Source organism: Amphibalanus amphitrite, unplaced genomic scaffold (assembly GCF_019059575.1).
Source record: "Amphibalanus amphitrite isolate SeventyFive unplaced genomic scaffold, NRLGWU_Aamphi_draft 000354F_arrow, whole genome shotgun sequence".
NCBI lineage: Eukaryota > Metazoa > Arthropoda > Thecostraca > Balanomorpha > Balanidae > Amphibalanus > Amphibalanus amphitrite.
In genome coordinates, this window is record NW_024881848.1 from 220,594 (window position 1) to 239,413 (window position 18,820).

General features: G+C 49.2%; 1 protein-coding gene across 2 annotated transcripts in view; it reads left to right on the forward strand.

Annotated features, from left to right (window-relative positions):
- The first annotated feature begins 916 nt into the window (after positions 1 to 916).
- LOC122389329 (voltage-dependent L-type calcium channel subunit beta-1-like) overlaps positions 917 to 18,820 on the forward strand; it is a 50,812-nt gene continuing 32,908 nt past the window's right edge. Inside the window, exons 1-2 of one of the 2 annotated variants that reach the window (XM_043381221.1) lie at positions 917 to 2,440; positions 4,686 to 4,775. In XM_043381221.1, the coding sequence (XP_043237156.1) occupies positions 2,372 to 2,440; positions 4,686 to 4,775 (159 nt within the window). In that variant the 5' untranslated portion in view covers positions 917 to 2,371. Of the gene's footprint in view, positions 2,441 to 4,685; positions 4,776 to 15,089; positions 16,482 to 18,820 lie in introns of those variants that run through there. The other variant, XM_043381220.1, reaches the window with a different exon arrangement.

The following is an 18,820-nucleotide window of genomic DNA, read 5'->3' on the forward strand; positions in this document are numbered from 1 at the left end:
TCTTCTTATGACCTGCAAGTTTTGAACCAGTTAGAGCTGCCGTTTACCCTGCAGGCGTGGCAACGTACGAAGGGGTGCAATCGGCTTGCACGTGCATAGCTCATGCACCACAGAGTTTAGCTCAACCAAATGTGCATTATTTTGGAGGCCTTGCCTGGGACTACCATTGAACCGATTTTGAGGTTGATAGCTTAAAATTTCTTTGAGCCAGAGGACCTCACGTCAAAACGGTTTTCCGACCCCAGCACGTGCAGCCTGCACCCCTCGCAGACGGTGACCCCCCTGGAAACTGGTTCAAGGTGTTACCGATGTGTCCCGCCAGTATGGCTTTACCCGTGACCTCGGGTTGACCTGAAGCCTTGACAAAAAATTTCGTGTCACCGAAACTTTGAAGCGGAATAGCATGTGCCACGAAGCACCGAGCGAATCGAGGCCAGCACCAAAAGTTTACCTCGCCGGAGACGAATCAAACGGTCCCACTTTCGTCCCGATCGGTCCACCCATTTTGACTCCAGGTCCAAAAAAGCTTGGACAAACTCACTCACATACTCACTCACTGACAAACAGGTTCAGCCGAACTTTTTTTCAGCGACCCACCAATGGGAATTTCCGGATGCAAAAGCATGCTTTTGATCCTCCAATTCTGGATGACAAAACCGAATCATTTTGTCAATGTCACTGAAAGTTTCATTACACACCCAGACCTACCTAATCAAACAGTTACTCTTGTTAACGTAGCTCTAAGCGAATAAAATAAAATAACCACAATAAATTGTCATGTTGGTGACGCACGCAAAAAAAAACTAACCGCCACATGCACTTATTGATCACAGGTTAATTAATCATTTCATGGAAGAATGATGTTGATGTACGTCACGAGCATCTCAAAATATAAATCTTGAACTGCGCTGCGACGAGCATTTAAGCATCCGGTACGGGGAAATGGCGTAAATTCAAGCAAATCACAACTGATTCTCACACTCAATAAATGCTAGCAAGTAGCAATGAAAATCATTTGAAATGAGAAAAGTTATAATTCTTAATAAATTATCGTTGATGGAATGGGTGGGAAAATCTCGATACCATTTCTGTGTCCAGCAGACCCAAAGAAAACCGAAGAATCGAAGCATGTAGCAGAAAAGAAGCCAGAGCCGGAAGAGGAGAAGGAGCCCTCTCCTCCACTGGATGCGACGCCCGCTGTCGTCGAGGACACGTCTGTGGAAGCAATAGCGATCACATCTACCACAGAGCATGCTGAGCATCCGGAACGTCACGAGCCTCCACATCTTGTGAGCAGCAACAGCGTCCAGCCACGCAGCTCGTCGCCGCGGCCGATCCGGTCGTCAGCTGGCGTCGGCTACTCGTCGGCCGCCGCGCCCCAGGGACTGGACAGTCGCCAGAAGAGGGGCAGCATGCTGGCCCCCCTGATCAGCAGCGGCGGCTCCGGCTCCGTCGTCTTGGAGGCCTCCTCTCGGGGTGGCATGGCGCCGCCGCCGCGAACAAAGTCGCCGGTAGCGCAACAGTGAGCCCGCCCGGCACTCGACGGCTTCGTGGGACGTCCGCCACCAGTTGAGCGTTTTATAATCGATGCCTGTTTAGAACCGTTGCTAAAGACAAGGTCATTTTATTACCTTGTATACAAGACATGGTTTGTCTGACCCGCGCTGGACTTACGTAGGTAAGCCACTTCAAGGAATCGCAGAGAGGAAGTTCTATTCTGCGTGGTCGATTTTTCATCAGTTACGAACTAATAGACCGTAAAATGTTTTTTTTTTTAACCTTGTTCGTGATTTTCTTTACATGACGAAATGCCAACGGATTCAATCTGTCACTCTTGATGTTCTCATTCGGTTTTTTATGATTTATGCCTTCGTTTGTGTACTTACTGGCTACTTTGCCAAAGTTATTGCATTAATTATACCGCAACATTTTTCCATGTAAAAAGCCGATGTGATGTAGGTAAACTAACCTAACTTGTGCCTAAAAGTGCAAAAATAAACGTTTTAGAGAACCATATTTCAGACCGATGTCTTTCAATTGAATAATCCTCGCAGCTTCTACTAAAACCCGCCGCATCCGGTCCCCTTTGTCCCCCTGTCGTCTGAGCGCCCTGCCGCCGGCCGCCGAACGGTGCGGTCCTTCCGCCGCCGCCGCCGGCACCTTCACTGCCGCCCGTCGCGACCGACGCGGCCGGCAGCGTCGCGGCCGTCGTCGGCGTCGGCGCCTCAGCTGGGCGATCGATCGTGGCCGGCCGGCGCGCCTATTGATTCGGCTGCCGGCAGCAGTGGGTGCGCGGCACGAGAGAGCGAGCGAGCGCGAGCGGCGGCCTGCGAGCGAGTCGGCGCGCCGCCACCGTCATGTCGTGACCGCGATGTCCAGACCGAGCTCGCAGGCTGACTACGACCCGGAGGAGAGCAGCCTGTTCCGCGGACCGATCCAGGTGGGTGGCTGGGGGACGGAGGGTGGCCCCTGACGGACAGGTGGGCGCCGCGGCTGCGCCCCGGCCGCCGCGCCGCCGCCGCCGCCCGCACCCGGCCGCTGCGCCGCTCCCGAACGTGCCCTTCCATGAGGCGTGGTGAGGGAGCACTGTGGTTCAGTGACATAACGCTCAGAATTGAAACAGGGTGCTCGGCCATGAGTCGTCAGAATCATTCATATGGTACGAGACACACAGACAATACATAGACTGTGAGGAAGGAGGGTGCAAGTGCCCCCGTGAGTAGTTACGATACGATAGAGTTTACAACCCGTGTGCGGGGACACGAACATCGTTTTGAGAAGAAGTTACGTTATATTCATGGCTGTGCTACTCCTACGGCACAAAATTCCCTTGAAATGATGCCGTTTATTTTTTTCTTTTTACCTGAAGTGCCGTAATGCAGGTGGTCTTACCAAAGGGTCTTACCAATTATGGTCCTCCAAAAGCCTTAAATAATACCGGCGTAATACCGAGAAAAAGTGAAGTTGACAAAATGACATTCAAAGAGCTGACATGACCTAAAACTTTGATATTTGTAGAAGTAAAATAAAGTTCTTTTGTTTATAAAAAAAACGAGGGAAAGACCCTTTCTTATGGGCCAATGTTACAAGGCACGTACTCGTATGCCAAACGATCGCCAATGCAATGCGATTAAAGGAACAAAAATCCGTTTGTTTTGAAGAGATATTCAGTAGATGTTAGCATGATGTTAGCACGAGAGATGTGCATTTTGAATGGGAAACAACAGTTACTGACACGAGCTGAAGGGTCAATGAACTCGAATCAAGATTAAAATTAAGAATCATCAAAGACAGGAAGAAGCAAGGGAAGAAGGTAGACCTGACCTTCCTGGATCAGTTGTGGAAGGTGCGCATTCCGCAGCGCACCAGCTAGGCAATGTAGACAATAGGGGTTAAAGGAAATAGTTCACTTTTTAACATGGGTTTTGAACTGGAATAGCAGTTCCGTAGCTTGGGCTGAGACGAGCATAAATCAGGAGCTTTTACAGCCCAACGATCACCCTAGGCAAAGATATTCTATTTCTCGTCCCGAAAAAGGTGTCTTGCGTTGAGGATGTGTGCCTTGCATATATTTCCATCCAGTATGAAAAGAGCATGGGTCCCGAAAATTATTCAGAAACTAGAGAAATTATCTACGAGAACTCTAGAGAAATTCTCGTACTGATCAATTAGGACATTCAGGGGAACATTATCAGATCGAGCAGATCGCCCAAATGCCGGTGGCTGCGATAATTTCTCTGTTTCTGAAGAATTTTCGGGACCCATGCTCTTTTCATACTGGATCGCGTGTGCCTTACAGAAACTGAAAAGTTCTTCCTATATCAAAATATAGAAAATAATCTTTTGTTATAAAAAGGTTTTATTTTCTTTGCTGATTATTTTGAACATAAAAAATCATAAATCCGTTGCAAAAAAAAAATAATTTCGTGAAAGTGAACTATTTCCTTTAACTGAGTGATAAATGATCATCGATGCCAAATTGACCAAACTATTTAAATGGCGTTATATTTAACAAAATGTTACGGCACATAAATGTCCTTGCGTCGTTTCTAGCTCAGGAAAACATCCACAAAGCAATGACAGTGATGATTCACTGTGTGACTGCTGATGCCGGTGAGCGGAGCCGTGAAGCTATGCTGCTGAGGCGTCCTGTGGTACCTCTCTCCACTGCCACTCCCGTGGTACCCCTCCCGTGGTACCCGTATTACCCTGACCCGACTGGTGTTGTGACGACTTGGCTGCAGGGCGCAGGGTTGACCAGAGGGTCACTTTTAGCCCAGTGAGGTGAGTTCACGAAGGCGCAGCTTCCAATCATCAGTTGGATTACATGAATATCAAGACGAAGATTAGACAATGCATTTTGGTTTTGATCTTGTTTATTTGATAACATTGTAAAAATAGGACCCCCAAAAGAAGACGATTAAAAAAGAAATAACGGGACACACTAATTCTACCCACCCAAAAAAAACTAACTTTTTTGGGACTTTAAACTTTTAACTTTTAACTTTTAACTTTTAACCGGACTTTTAACTAAGTCCGGAAAGCTGCCGTACTGGTCAGGACGACGCCATGGATGGATATAAAGCACGGTGGGGTGAAAAGGGTAACGTTTAGATAGCACGACAGGGAAAACTTTTTAATCAACGGTGTTCTTATGGTCGTTGACTGACTGCCATCATTTTCAGACACGACTTCGAGGCGTTCGTCACCGCAGGAAGCAACACAACCGCTCCGATGGCAGCGTATCCGACAGCTCCAACAGCTTCATCAGACAGGTGAGGTCAAATCCTTCGGCACATGGTCCCACAGCACACCCAACCTGCCCGGCAAACCCAGCCTTCATCAGACAGGTAAGACGAGGTTCTGCGGCACCCTCGGTCCCAGAAAGAATCCAGTGTCTACGTCAGTTCCAATCCAACAGTTTCATCAGATAGGTAAGGCGAGATCCTCCGGCACTCGGGCCTACCGAGTCCTATAACGACGACGGCGCTCAAGCGCCAACACTTGCATCTTGGGGCACTGGGCCGAGACATTCGAGCGAAAGCTGACAGCGGAAGCTACTGTATATTGTATGGCGGACGACTTTCGGTATCGACTTCTATACGACTGTTACAAGTATTGGTGAATTCGTGAATGAGGAGGGTTGAGATCAAATGTAGCCAAAGCGTCTTTGACGGGTCAACAAGGAATTGAAATGACCGTTGACCAGGTCGCCCGAAGTTTCTTCCCTATTGCCATCCCTCGAGATGCTCTCCTCTCGAAGTTCATTCTCTGTTCGAAGACTGACGGGGACTCACCAATGAATTGGCGCCTTATGCATCATGTGTTGTGTTCAAGATACAGTCATGCAGATTGTGTTAGGTAGCAAATAAGACACCGAACCCAAGCTCGCCACAGATTTTTATTCCTTACATACATGAATGATCTATGATGGCGTTAGATTTAAAGCATGTTTACATGCTTTGGCGAACGTTACTATCCTGAAAGTGTGTATGGGACCGAGACTGGAACACCATCAAAGATACCTCACCGGTGTGTCTCAGCTAGATCCCAAACATAACACTCCATGAGTTAAACACCTGTCGCAATATCTCAAGGACACTTCCAAACATTTACATTCGGAGTCTTTCTCCTCTGTTATCATTGGTGCAGACTGCAGATAGCTTATGTATGTTAAAGTAGACATGAACCAAGGCTGTGGATTCGACGCATCGCTTCCGATCGTTCTTTGTTTGCGGTGTTGAACTTTGGTGGTTTTAAATGGATGGTGTTAACTGCCACACTTTTGACACAGTGTTACTTCTGGAACGTCGTTGTGTTAACCCGCTGACAATAACTAAGTTGTGGCACTCACAATATTTATCGTAAAATTGTTTGATCTCTGGTGACGGCGCCATTCAGCCAGCTTTGTAACTGCATTGGCGGCGACATTGACATGAGGAGAACATCTCGGTTTATCGAGCTGGAGCAGAAAGAGGCGCAGTCATATCCAAATCTACCGTTCGTCATCATGGCGTTATATAGCTGCGTCTTGAAAATATCCAGAGAAAAATAAGCTAGCCTATTTTATAGTTTTTTATTGCTTCCATGCATCTATTTTTTAATGAACAATGGAAGGTTACTTGATGTCTATTTGTAGTACTCGACAAGAGCATATAAAATATATGATAACTGGGTGCTACATTCGTGCGTTCCAGAACTCTCGTGTTGCCCTTATCTATAGGACATCTTTCCCTCCTTTCCCTGTCATTTTAGCACACAAGTATCTCTAAACCGTTTGTCATGGTGTATAGGTATGTTAAATACATATACCGGACAACATTATTACACTCTAACCGACGCCCACACCCGGTTACCAATGGCACAGAATGGACATTTCACGACCGCCGTTACGGCTGTTCTCGACTTGTTTATATGCAGCGCACACTGGGACCAGGCTCGTATCTTTCCCGGAAAAAGGTGGACGGCCGGCGCCGCAATCCCCAACGGATTCCACAACACTATGTAGCTACAAAACTATATAGTTTTCTTTTTGGCCGGGCCGACTAAATATTGAATAGGTATATTCATAGACTTATTTAAATAGTCTACATAGAGATAGGTATATATAGAGAGGAGTCTGTGGTATGTTGTATCGCACACACAAAATCAAAGCATGACAATCATCGCACCATGCAACAAATGCCTATTCCCTAGTGCCTACGTCAATACCATAGTCGAGTAATCCAGGGATGCCCATGCGGTCATGCGCTATCCTTTACGTCTTCAGCCTGTGATGGCAAACGCGTGTCGCACTGCCCATTTCAGTTCAGCATGACTTGTTAAATGATTACATCTCGCTGCCAATGTCAATGTCAGACCATCCACAATGGATAGCCACTACAATACACCGCCAAGCGATGCCTCACGACATCGCACTATTCGTCGTCCAGTTGAACCGTTTCGTAATCGAACCGTAGAATGATTAACCAAATAATAAGTTGAGCGCGGACTCCGCTAGACTTATATTTCTTTCGTCCCCAATCGCTGCGAATGATCGTAATTTTCCTGAAGCGCATTTGAACAGCTCAACACGTTACATAATTGCAGGCTGCATAACTCCGCTTGAATATACATCTATGAATGCTGGAATATGTTGTTTGTCTTTGTTAGGTGGGTACTAGGAGTGATAACATTAGGCAAATATTCTACTCAATGTTCATTGTACACCGTTCATTACATAACAGGCATTATGACGATTTCATTTCATTTGACTCTACTTTTAACAGTAGAATTCCAAGAAGGTACGAATGTCATGGGCATAAGATCATCATTGTGCAACGCTGATGACGACCTAACCACCTCTTTATCCCCTAAGCCAGTCGCTATAATTGGGGAAAAGGTGGCCGAGCGATCGTGACAGACGCTGCAAATATCGAGCAAAATATCTTCTCTCTGTCGTCTGAGGGTCGTGAGGACAGTTCCTGTTGTTGGTATAACTTGCTGTCTGTCCTTCATATGGCAGCCGGTATTCGATGTGCCCATCTTCGGGGGTCTCGGAGGCTTAATGTCAATGATCTGCATTTTCACGACCTCTTGGTTTTCTATCTCGGGGGGGGGGGGGGGGAGGGGCTAGCCATTCCACGAGTACCGTGTGGGATGGCGTTGCTTACTCTAATCTTTGTTGACATTTCTTACTTTTGGAAAGCTGACGCTTACTCTATGGTTGCATGAGAAGCCCACCAATGTCACTTACATATCACACGTCTACGCAATGTCCTCTGCAAAACCTATGAATGCGGGTCAACGCTGGACGACACCTGTCAGGTGTCCTTATCCATTTCAAATTGGAATTGGAATGACAGGTAAAACTGAATGCACGACAGTTGAGGCCCGAACCACTATCGGAGGAGCATCTGCCGATCATTGGAGCTATCTGCACTAAATCAAATATTGTTTTTTCGTACTGGCAGACTGACGGGTAGCGTGCAGGGAAACTGGACGAAGCAGGCACAACGGTCCACCTCCACGGTCATTCCAGGACACAGCGGGGCCCCGCCGCAGGCCCTGTGTCGGCCCCCAGTGACGTATAAATACCGGCAGACCTGTACCGCGTCACCACATGTTTTGATAAGGCCTGATGAGACGGTATGCATGTGCACTAGGCAGACGTCACATACAAATAATGAACACTGCTCATGTTATAAACATTCGAATACCAGGAAAACGAGTATATTTATATAATCTAGGTAATAAATGGATGATTCAATTAATCTTCACAAATGAGTCACCTTGGATTAGTGTCGGCAGTTGCCATTTTTTATAGGTAGTAGAAATTCCGACAAATTGATGACTCAACGGAGATGGAGGTGGAAGATGACATCGATAACAGCAGTGAGAACTGCGAACGCCCTATCTTTCTAGTTGAGGTTTATTTGCCATTGGGTCTACAGTGCAGGGATATTTCTATCTCGCACTCCTCTGAGATGCAAAGATAAGAATTTGTTATCTCTGCATCCCTCTGAGATACAAAGATAAGGTCTCGAGGGTTCATAGCCAAAAATCAAGAGTTCAAGTGATCATGGGTCAATAACCGAACGACATTTTTAATGGCTGTTTATGGATGAAACTTATGAAATAGGAACAAACTACTCTGAATCTATTTTAACATAGATGAATACATTTAATTATAATATTTAATTAATTAAGAATAAACCTCAACATAGAAAGATATAGGATTCCTCATGGCCCACTCGTGGAAGATCGGATATCTTTTCCTCACGTGTTACAGAAAAACCTCGCTCCTTCGTCGCTCGGTTTTTCAGTAACCCGCTTGGAAAAGATATCCTTATCTTCCACTCGGAGCCATGAATAATCCTCTATATCTGCGATCAATTATTTCATTTGAAGCCGACCGGCACTGCACCTGCCGGATCAGAAAATATCGGTACATTTGTCCGTATATGACATTGAACAGCAGAAACTATGAAAATAAGATATTTGCTGATCACTATGATCTGTGAATCGCGACTAAATTTTTCCTTCAAAGATTGTAGAGTTTTTAAAGAGTCCCACAGTAGTGAGTAGGTACTGCAATTGTCACAATGGCGATATGAGATTAAACATCATCCAGGTCTGTCATACGTTTGTTTAAAGTGACACAGGAACCTGCCATCAAACGCAGAGAAGAGAACGGCTATTCAGGGCACTGGACAGTGACGGTATATCACGTGCCAGCGTCACAGTTCAGTCTCATACCGACCAAACAGTCACAATGAAGGACTGCAGGAGAGCACATCGTCCAGTTTTTGTTGCCCGGGTGAGGCTGGTGCCGGCCTCGATCCGCGACGCAGGGCACAGTTCCATTGCAGACTCTCATCTCAGAAACGCGGTCTGGTCTGGTAAATTCCGGTCTGCCGGGCCCATCCTGGGGTGTTTTTAGTGCGAGTTTCTGGGGAGGGGGAGCGGCAGGCGGGTGCGCATTGCGCAGCGCTCACTCATCGCCAGAGCTCTGGCTCACTTGTGGCGCTGTTCCAGTCAGCAGAGGCCACATTCTGGGCTGACTGTGGTGCTGTTGGGGCCAGCCGGGATCACATTCTGGGCCTACTGTGGCGCTGGTTCAGCCAGCAGCCCCGGACACTCGGTCGTATCTGGGGGCTGGGAGTCGGTGCTGCTGCGGCCTGCCGTCCGTTTGTGAGCCTGCGTAAACAGCTCTCCGTGGTCGACAGACACAGCGCGCCTCACAGCGGCACCCTGCCGGGCCTACAGCCACACATTGCCCAGAGTTTGGGACGAGGGACGGCGGAGCTGGCTGCTGCGCCAGTTATCTGGCGCACCAAAGAACTGACTACACCAGTGCTCGGCCATGTTGAATTACTTACTGGGTAGGAGCGACGAGGGAGAACAAAAGCATACGGAAATCTAAGCGAGATGGTGTTGGACAGTTGACAAACGCAAGTCGCCATGGCGCTGCTGGCGCAGAATAGTCGCCCTCTCAGCATCAGTTCAGAGGAACGATCGGAAATGGTTCGATTCCTAACGTCCCCGTTCCCCGGTGGTCCCTAAAAAGGACTTAGAATCACAACCAGCTTTAACATACAATATCTGTACTACTTCTGTCCTATGTAGCTGTCGTAAAGCAGACCACTGACCACTGGGGCATTCCACGATAGATCGTACCACTTTTTTCCAATTTGACACCCTCATCTCTCGGAATTTGACGAAAATTGGTCTCAGGGGTAATCAGGGGCTCTGAATCTACCTGTAACAATTTCAGGCTTATCAGATAAGTATTTTTTGAGTTATGGCGTATAACATTTTTTGGATCTTGCTTTGCAGCGCTAAGTTTGGCGGGCTGTAACTCTAAGACGGATTATTCAAATGCCAAATGTTAGATAACATTGAACTTGCAATGAAACAGAGATTAATATGTATTTTTAAAATTTCGAAAAATACGCTATTTTTGATATATGACATATCGAGTTTTCTTTCATTTGTATTTTTTAGACTTTGGGACCAAATTTTTTTGAATTTTTATTTCTTTAAAAAGATATTTAGCTCATTGTTAAGAAGTGTTCAAAAAATTAGGAAGGTGTTCTTTCTATAAATGTATTTATTTTACGTCACGATAACGGTTTCGAATAGTGATTTTGGGAGGGGAGCTTACAAATGGCGTGGTAAAGCTGCCTAGTGACATCACGGGTTACTGAAATTTCAATTGAAGTCTTAGTCATCTGAAAAAATGAAAAGAGGGTTCATCCAACCCTCTTTCCTATAAGCGCGAGAGTGAAAAAGGCTGTTTGGTTCTGACATTGTTTTGGACGCCAATGACCATAGCTGTCCGAGATAAAAGTTACAGGACGCATACATGGTGTCCTCCAGAGGTCTCACAACTTATATATCTGGGAATTTTTGAAGGTCACATGAGTCACGTGACATCACTGTTATAAGTCAATGGGGAAATATAAAATATGTTATTTTGGCGCCGATAATGATCTAAAACTATCTCACGTACATGGTATCGTGATTTCATGCACTCCTTGCAAAGTCCAATGTTTCACTTTTGCATTGTTAACCTTGCGTGACGTCATTTATGACGTCACTAGGGTCGTACGAGTTTTTCGTCAATAACTCCCGATCAAATTGAGCTAGAGAGTCGGGAAAGCCACCAATAGACTCGGGAAGACCTTCCGAATCGAATGATATGCCATATGATACCCTTTGCCCAGCTTCGTGACCTGAGGGGCTCTGACCTGACCTTGACCCGAGGTCAACTACTTAAGTTGACCTCACCCTAACAAAAAGCATACCATTCGACGCACCTGAGCTAGGCGAACACAATGATGCCAAAATCGCGGCTCTGCGGCCATTTTTTGCGAAGTTATTCACTAAAAACCGAACCCGTAACTTCAGTCACTTGACGACCTCAGACGCTACCGGTTAACCTGAGACCTTAAAATTGGGTACCAATCGCTGCGACTTGTAACGGCACACACGTTCGTTTTTTCCGCGAGGCTCTACCTCTATTAGAAGCAAAACGGCGTGCTGGGGTCGTATCAACCCCTCCGAAACCCATTTTGTTTGCGGGAAAATGAGGAACTTATAGAAAGAACACCTTTCTAATTTTTTGCATGTCGATTTGCAATGACATGAAGTTTATTTTGAAAAATAAAAATGTGAAAAAATTTTGGTCCCAAAAGTCATTAGAGGCAAATGAAAAAAGATTAAGGTTTTTGTTCAGCAATCAAAATTTTTCTTTATAATTTTTAGAAAGTAATATCAATTTTTGGTTCATCGCAAGCTTAGTGTTGTTTCCCGTTTGTTGGTTGCATAACCCGTTCTTGAGTTATAGGCCATCAAACTCACCGTTACAAACCGAAGTTAAAAAAATGTAATGCAATATAACTCAAAAAGTTTTGATCTTAGAAGTCTGATGTTTTGCCAGGCGTCTTTGGGGCCCATGATTACCCCTAGGACCGATTTTCATTAAAATCTGAGAGATGAGGGTGACGGGCCTGGTACGATCTATCGTGGAATGCCCCCACTAGCGACTGCGGTAATCTATCTCGCGACATACATTGTCTAATTGTAGGCCACGAGGAGTAAAGAAGACCTTTTTGGATGATCCGGTAACCTGGCGAATGAGAAATACATAAAGTACTAGGTAATAATTTACACAGACATCCTAAAGAACAGGGTTGTGCTTGACTCATGAGTCGAGTCAGAGATTTGACTCAACTCTGACTCAGATGAGTCAGGTTTGAGTCGAGTCGGATAAAATGTTGAGCTGTTGAGTTGAGTCAGAGTTGAGTCAGACAAAAATATTAAGGTGTTGAGTTGAGTCAGAGTTGAGTCAGTAAAATAACTTTTGACATTGAGTTGAGTCAAAAACATGAGTCAGCTGACTCATCTTTCTAGAAACAATCTATATAAGCTTTTCATTCTCCCCCCGCTTAACAACTTCGGCCTGGCCCTGCTGCCGGATTTTTTTCACCCCCCCCCCCTGCTCAACAACTTTTTTATCGGAGTCAATTGTGAGTCAACACACTTGACTCAACAACAAATTTGAGTCAAGTTTGAGTCAACTCATATTTTCATTGAGCCGCTTGAGTCATTAGTCGAGTCAAGGGGAAAAAATCAGCTTCTTGTTTGAGTCAGAGTTGAGTCAGGGCTTTCTGAAGTTGAATGATGAGTCGAGTCGGCAATTTTTTTTGAGTCGAGCACAACCCTGCTAAAGAACATGAACTGCACGGCATTTGTAAAGCTTCCAGGTTAAAAATAGCGCGCTTATATCACAGTTTCGGCATTTGCAGCTTATTGTCCAAGTCAAGACCGACAGAAGCGCTTGTCATTCGGCCACGTCACTGTTCAATCAATTTTAAACAGCAGTTTGTAGGGAGAAGGGATGTGAATCATTGCTGACCTGTGGGGTTTCACATACCTATGCTACTGATCGTTCCTCAAGTGCACAGCTGTTGATCAGCTATTGATGCGCTTCTTGTTTACATGTGCTGATAGTTTTCTGGTTAACTCATACCATTGCATTCCTATTTTGCATAGAGGCATCTCAAAAGAGGAATGATAAACGGTTTGACTTCTACATTCTGCAACGATTAGATAATATAAGCCGTAAGTGAACGGTTATAACTACATAGCAAAACAATCTGAAATACTTGGCAGCATTGAGCGAATGCCAAAGTTGCCTGGTGCCGCGGTTTCATTCCGTACCCATCGTGTCACTTCGTAGTTCAATGTGACGTTAGATCTAAAGAGTTTATGCTGGAGATGATGCGCCAGCTAAAACAGATGGCCCGAGCTGTGTACACAATAAACACATCGGAAAAGGGAGCCCTGACGTGCGGCAGGCGCCAAGGCTCAGCTCAAGGTTCACGCTGTCACCGGCGACATTTTGATGCATTGAAAACAAGTCGTGAGCTCTGATGTTTGAAGGGATGCCGCGTGTTTAGCTTTGGGCAAAGTTATTGAGGGCATCTCATGGGATCTTTTGTCCGAAATTCTTGGGAAAACTGCACGTGCTGATAGCTCGTCATGTTAGACGGCCATGCTCGATGAGGAAAGTAATGCACTCATAATGCATAATGCAAGACCAAAGCCACATTAGAACTTATCGTGCAAACATATCTGCCCGCTTTAATTGCTTTCCTACAATTAGAGAGAAGAGGCACCGTTAGAGGGAAAAAACGAGAAGCGGAATCAATGCTGACATGATAAATTTCAGAGGTTCAACTCCGTGTGGCGAATGGTCAACCCAAATGCCTTGAGCAGTCTCAACACGGCGACATCCTCTCTCTGGCCTCTGGGCTGACTCTGCCGATCTGGAGCTATGGGACAAACAGTCCCGCGAAGGACTGAAGAGAATTTGTATATTTTGCCTCAACCACTGAACCGCCAACTGTTCCCAGGCAGATCTGGTCCCTTGCGGGGTCACTGCTCAGGTTTAGAACTCCTGTGTAAATCTCGCATTCCACCCTGCACATCGCACCATTCATGTGTCACGTGAACTCCCCTTCATAAAGGCGCAGTTGGGTGCCGATGTCTGACACAGACATCACGTGAGGCAGTTATCTGTCCCGTCACTTCAAACGGGCACTGACAACCATGGCTCCCCACTGTGTCACGTGATCCCGTGACTCTCCCCGTTAGCAGTAGTCACACGTCATGCATGCGGTCAGCGATTGGTTATTGGCGACACCGGTCGGTTCAAGACCACCGGGCGAGTCCACATACCGGCACGGTTTCCCACGTATTGTTGCGTCAGACTCTCCCGAAGAGCACCACCGGCGGCACGAGGGGGCGGTCTGACGAGCCGATTCCGCGGATATGGGAGCTGCAATCGGCGGCGGCGACAGTTACACCGGCAGATCTGGTGGTGCATGTCAGCGGTAGACTGTCGTTCAGTGCGGCCTAGCTGCTGCAGCGGTGGACCGCAGTGAGCCGTCAGGACTGGGACGGCCGGCAGTGCTCCCTTGCCACCATCAGCCGCCACTCTGGAGCTCGGTAGTCTGGCTTGTGTGTGCCGCCGCTGGCTGACCCGTCGTGACACGCAAACACACGTCTAGAGGGTGTCTGGTGGCCGTCGGGTCGCGACAGAACGGAGGCGGAAGACGTTTTTCTGTCCCCCGCGGATGCTTTTCAGTTGAGCAGGCGGCTCGCTCGTGAGCTCGGCCAACTGAGGACCCGGAGTGGCTGACTGGCTGAGCGGCAGGCGTGCAGAGAGGTGCTGGTTTATCGATCAGAAGTCAGTGGCGGAAGGTAATTGTTTGGAAGCTAAAGTTGAAGTGTGATTCAAAGTGACAGTGCGGTAAGTTGGCTGGAGAGACGCGAACCGTTCGAACCAGACGAAGGACCGAGCGTGCGACTTTTACTGAGCGACACTGACTGGCTGACTGCTGCTCTTCGGTCACTTCTGAGCCCTCTTCACCAGAACTGCGTAGCTGTTTCCCAGTTCCATCATACCTCGGATTCGGCCTACAACGTTTCAATTGAGTGAGGCATTGTTCGGCTATCATTGACAGCAGCGGAACAGGTTAATATACGACAGGATTCGGCGTATATCTGCTCACCGAGCGCATCCGACATTTCTGCGTGGATTGCTGGTATAGGACGGGTTTTCCAGTCGGCGTCGAGTGTTTCTGAGACAGAGAGACGCCGGTCAGCTCAGTCGTGTGGTTTACCCTCGCCGTGCCGGTCGTATCCCAGCCATGCCGGTCCGCAGTCGGTGGCACTCAAAGTACAGGCCGGTGCCGGCTCGAGCCAGGCCGGCCTCAGCCCAGGCTCGAACCCGGCGTCCGACGGTTGCTGCCGCCGCCGCCGCCTCCGTCGCCGCCGCCGTGGTACACGCACCGACCTCTAGATGTCAGGAGGGTCGCGGTGCGGCGGCTGGAGCAGGCGGCGGCGAGCAGCGTCCGCCGACCTCCATCCAGTGGCAGCAGAGACCGGCCGAGTGCCGCAGTCCGGCCCGAGCTCGGGCCATGCCCGACCAGGGCGGTCGGCGCTCGCCGCCGCGACCTCGTCACCAGCGGAGCGCGGCGCGGCGCGGCCTGCGCGGGCTCCTCGGTACCGACCGACGCAGCCGAGATGGACAGGAAGAGGGCCCCGCGGCGCCCCCGGCGGCCGACGGTCGTCAGTCGCCGCCACCCCCGCCGCGGATCGAGCGCCGCGTCTCCGACAGTAACCCGCTGCGCTGCATGTACCCGTGGGCCTCCGAGGGGCTGCTCTCCACACTGGACGACTTCGGCGTGTTCCTACCGGGGGCCGTCAGCGACAGCGACCTCTCCGGCGGCGGCGGGGGTAGCAGCGAGACCCGGCGGACCTCCCTGCGTCCTCCGCGTCTCAGACTCTCCCTGAGCCTCCCGCGGCGCCCCTCCGAGTCGAGCTCGTTCCGGCGCAGCTCGGAGCTCATCAACAGCGCCGTCGAGTTCGCTCCGTTCACTACGTGTACCGAGCAGGAGCTGACCGAGTGGCGGGCCGCTGCCGCCCGGCACGCACCGCCCCCGCCCCCGCCGCCGCCGCCGCCCCCGCCCGTGCAGCTCAATGTGCCAGAGACGGTGGCCCCAGTGGTGGACGTGTGTGCTGGTCTAGTGTCGCTGACTGTCGGTCTGCAACCGTCAGCGACTGCGCCCTCGGCGCCGCTCCTGGAGGCGGCGCTGCGCCCCGTGGCCAGAGTGTGCTCAGGCCTGGCGGCATTCACCGCCCAGAGGACGCCGGAGGGCGGAGAGACACCAGGAGAGGATGGCGAAACTTCAGTGGAGGACAGAGCAACGTCGAACGGGCAGAGCTCTCCACATGTCCCGGCACAGACCACATCAGAGACTCAGGAGGGAGACAGATGCGGTCAAATCACTCCTGAGACGGCCCGAGGGGTGCCTGTTGTGGTGGAGGTGACCCCTCCCAGTGAAACAGACCGCCCTGACGGTCCGGGACAGGTGAAGGACGCCCTCCCGGCTCGTACCCGCAGGAAGGCGTTCATCTACCTGAACCAGGTGAGGAAGGATAAACCGGGGCGTCCCTGGGGTCGGTGACCTTCACACCGGCCTTCACAGGTTCAGGGTCAGGGTCGACAGGGGACGGGCATGATATGGATGTCGCCAGCGGAGGCAGGCCCTGAAAAGTTGTAACTGCATTGGCGTGGTCTTTTACGTGTAGTTAGATTGAGTGGGCACGATAAAACCGAACTTAATAAGTATCTAAGGACATTTTTTAATGTGTTGTTTTTAAAATATTCAGCAGAAACTGCATCACTATTGGCCTAACATATCTGGCTTTACGGCAACCCGTCCGACCGTAAATGAGGTGACTGATGAGACCGGGTGGGGAGGGGAGGGGGGAGGTCACAGTAACCGCTGGGTTGCGCCACTCTGAGCTCTGTTCAGCGTTCGTTGCGGATTGGACGTTTTACTTTTAACGATACGGTAGAGTGCGCTGAGGTAGGGGGATGCCGCTAATCCGGCGATAATAAGCATCAGTAAGAGAGTAAGAGCTTAGGGCATTAGGGGTGCAATGTCATCCGCTTCCTATACCCTCAGACCGGCCCATCCTAACTTTGATCACCATGATCCGCGCTGACGGGTCACCACACCACACAACCGCGGTTGTCACCCCTAGCTCTGCGCAGGTGTATTTTTGGCCTTGGTGACCGTTTGAATGGCTGGACAGGGTGCTATCCCGAGCGAGCGATAGTATTGCCTTCAAACTGTTCTCACTTTTGTCGACATATGAATCATCCAGTAAGTGAGTGTGACTCTCTGTTTCCACGCATTGTTTTTCACTGCAAACCTGTCTATTGTCGTTTATCGGCGCTAGTAACTGGTATGACCTTCCTATGACGTCACGTGTGCACCATTTCACCCCGTATTGTTTCGCATTGAGAACGGGCCCGCTTACCATAACAAAACGAACACAGGAAGGCCTAACGCTAATTACTCGGCTGAGGAAATCCTTTGTCCTATCCTGTATCGATATGGAAATACATCCTACGATGTGCTGTGGCTCGGGGCTCCACCGATTCCTCAGATAAGCGCCAGGTCATTGGTCCCGTCCCGCGCCCGATCCCGGTCGCTGTGGCCTGCTTGTTTTTATACGGCCGGCCCAAGCATGTGGTAATGGCCCAGTAAAGAATGCTGAGTGCAGGACGGTGAAAGGCTGGGGAGTGGAAGGTTGGATTGGCAACCGTGTACAGTATCAGGAGAGGTATAGGCTGGTGACAGAAGACTGGGTATATCAGGAAGGTAGTTATCAAAGCTGGGAAAGTGGGTGATAAAGAATAACGCGGATGTTGAAAGCGGGCCTTTGCTAGAGTCGCAAGCCAGTAATTGTATGATGACATTACGTTAGAAGTTCTCGCGCGCATGGACTGAGGAGGCAAAGTTGGCGGTGACCTGTGGTCCGGTCCTATCCGGTCAGGACGGTCTAACGGAGAATAGTCCGTCATTAGCTGCTCCATCAAACCCGCCTTCTGTCTTATCTGCGGTGGTCTGCCCTCGGTCCTCCTATGGTCCGTCCACAGCGGTCCGTCTGGTCCGCGCGGCAGCGGTCCGCCCAGGGACCTGTTACCCCACTCCGCGCCGTCGCACCCATTAGCGTCCTGCCGTGACGGCTCCTCCGTCCTCTGCCGGCGGCGCTCCCTCCCTCTGTCCTGCCTCCACGGCTCTGTAATTGGACCACAACGAGCCACTTGTCTGCAGCCCATTCCGAGCGGGGCGCCGGGCGGGCCGGACCGCGGAGTAGCGGACGGCGACGGGCGAGATCGGGTTGAAGGACTGGACTGGACAGAGGAAAGAAGACGGGATGTGACTGACAATACAGGACACTCAACGCAAGCCTAAGAAGTTAAACTTGAAATCCAAACAACTGTATTACCCTCGATGGCGAATTTGAACCCTTAAAAGAGAGCGGAATTCGGAGACTGGGTCACAGAATATGGTCTAGTGAAAACTGATGTGCACTAGGCCCATGGCATAGTAATGAACGTGGACAAAAAGTTGGGGAATTGGTAGGGAAATTTGGGCCGGGTTGCGATTGCCGCAAAACGCCTGCCGATTCATGAGGAAAAACCACGCTTACATTCGAGTGAAGAACGGGACAATGACCGGCCAGAAAGAAGATGATGTGATGATGCGCAAAAATATACTTCTCTATTTATGCATGGGTACTCACCGCGTTCTCTCAACGTCTGCATATTACACATGTGAAATGTCACAGATGAAATGTGAAATGAACAAAACAGCAAGCAAGCAAACAAACAAGCAAACAATGAAAAACGGAACCGCATGTGCTGGGTAGATACAGGGTCAATGTGCTAGTGTAGGTATATTTAGTCTAA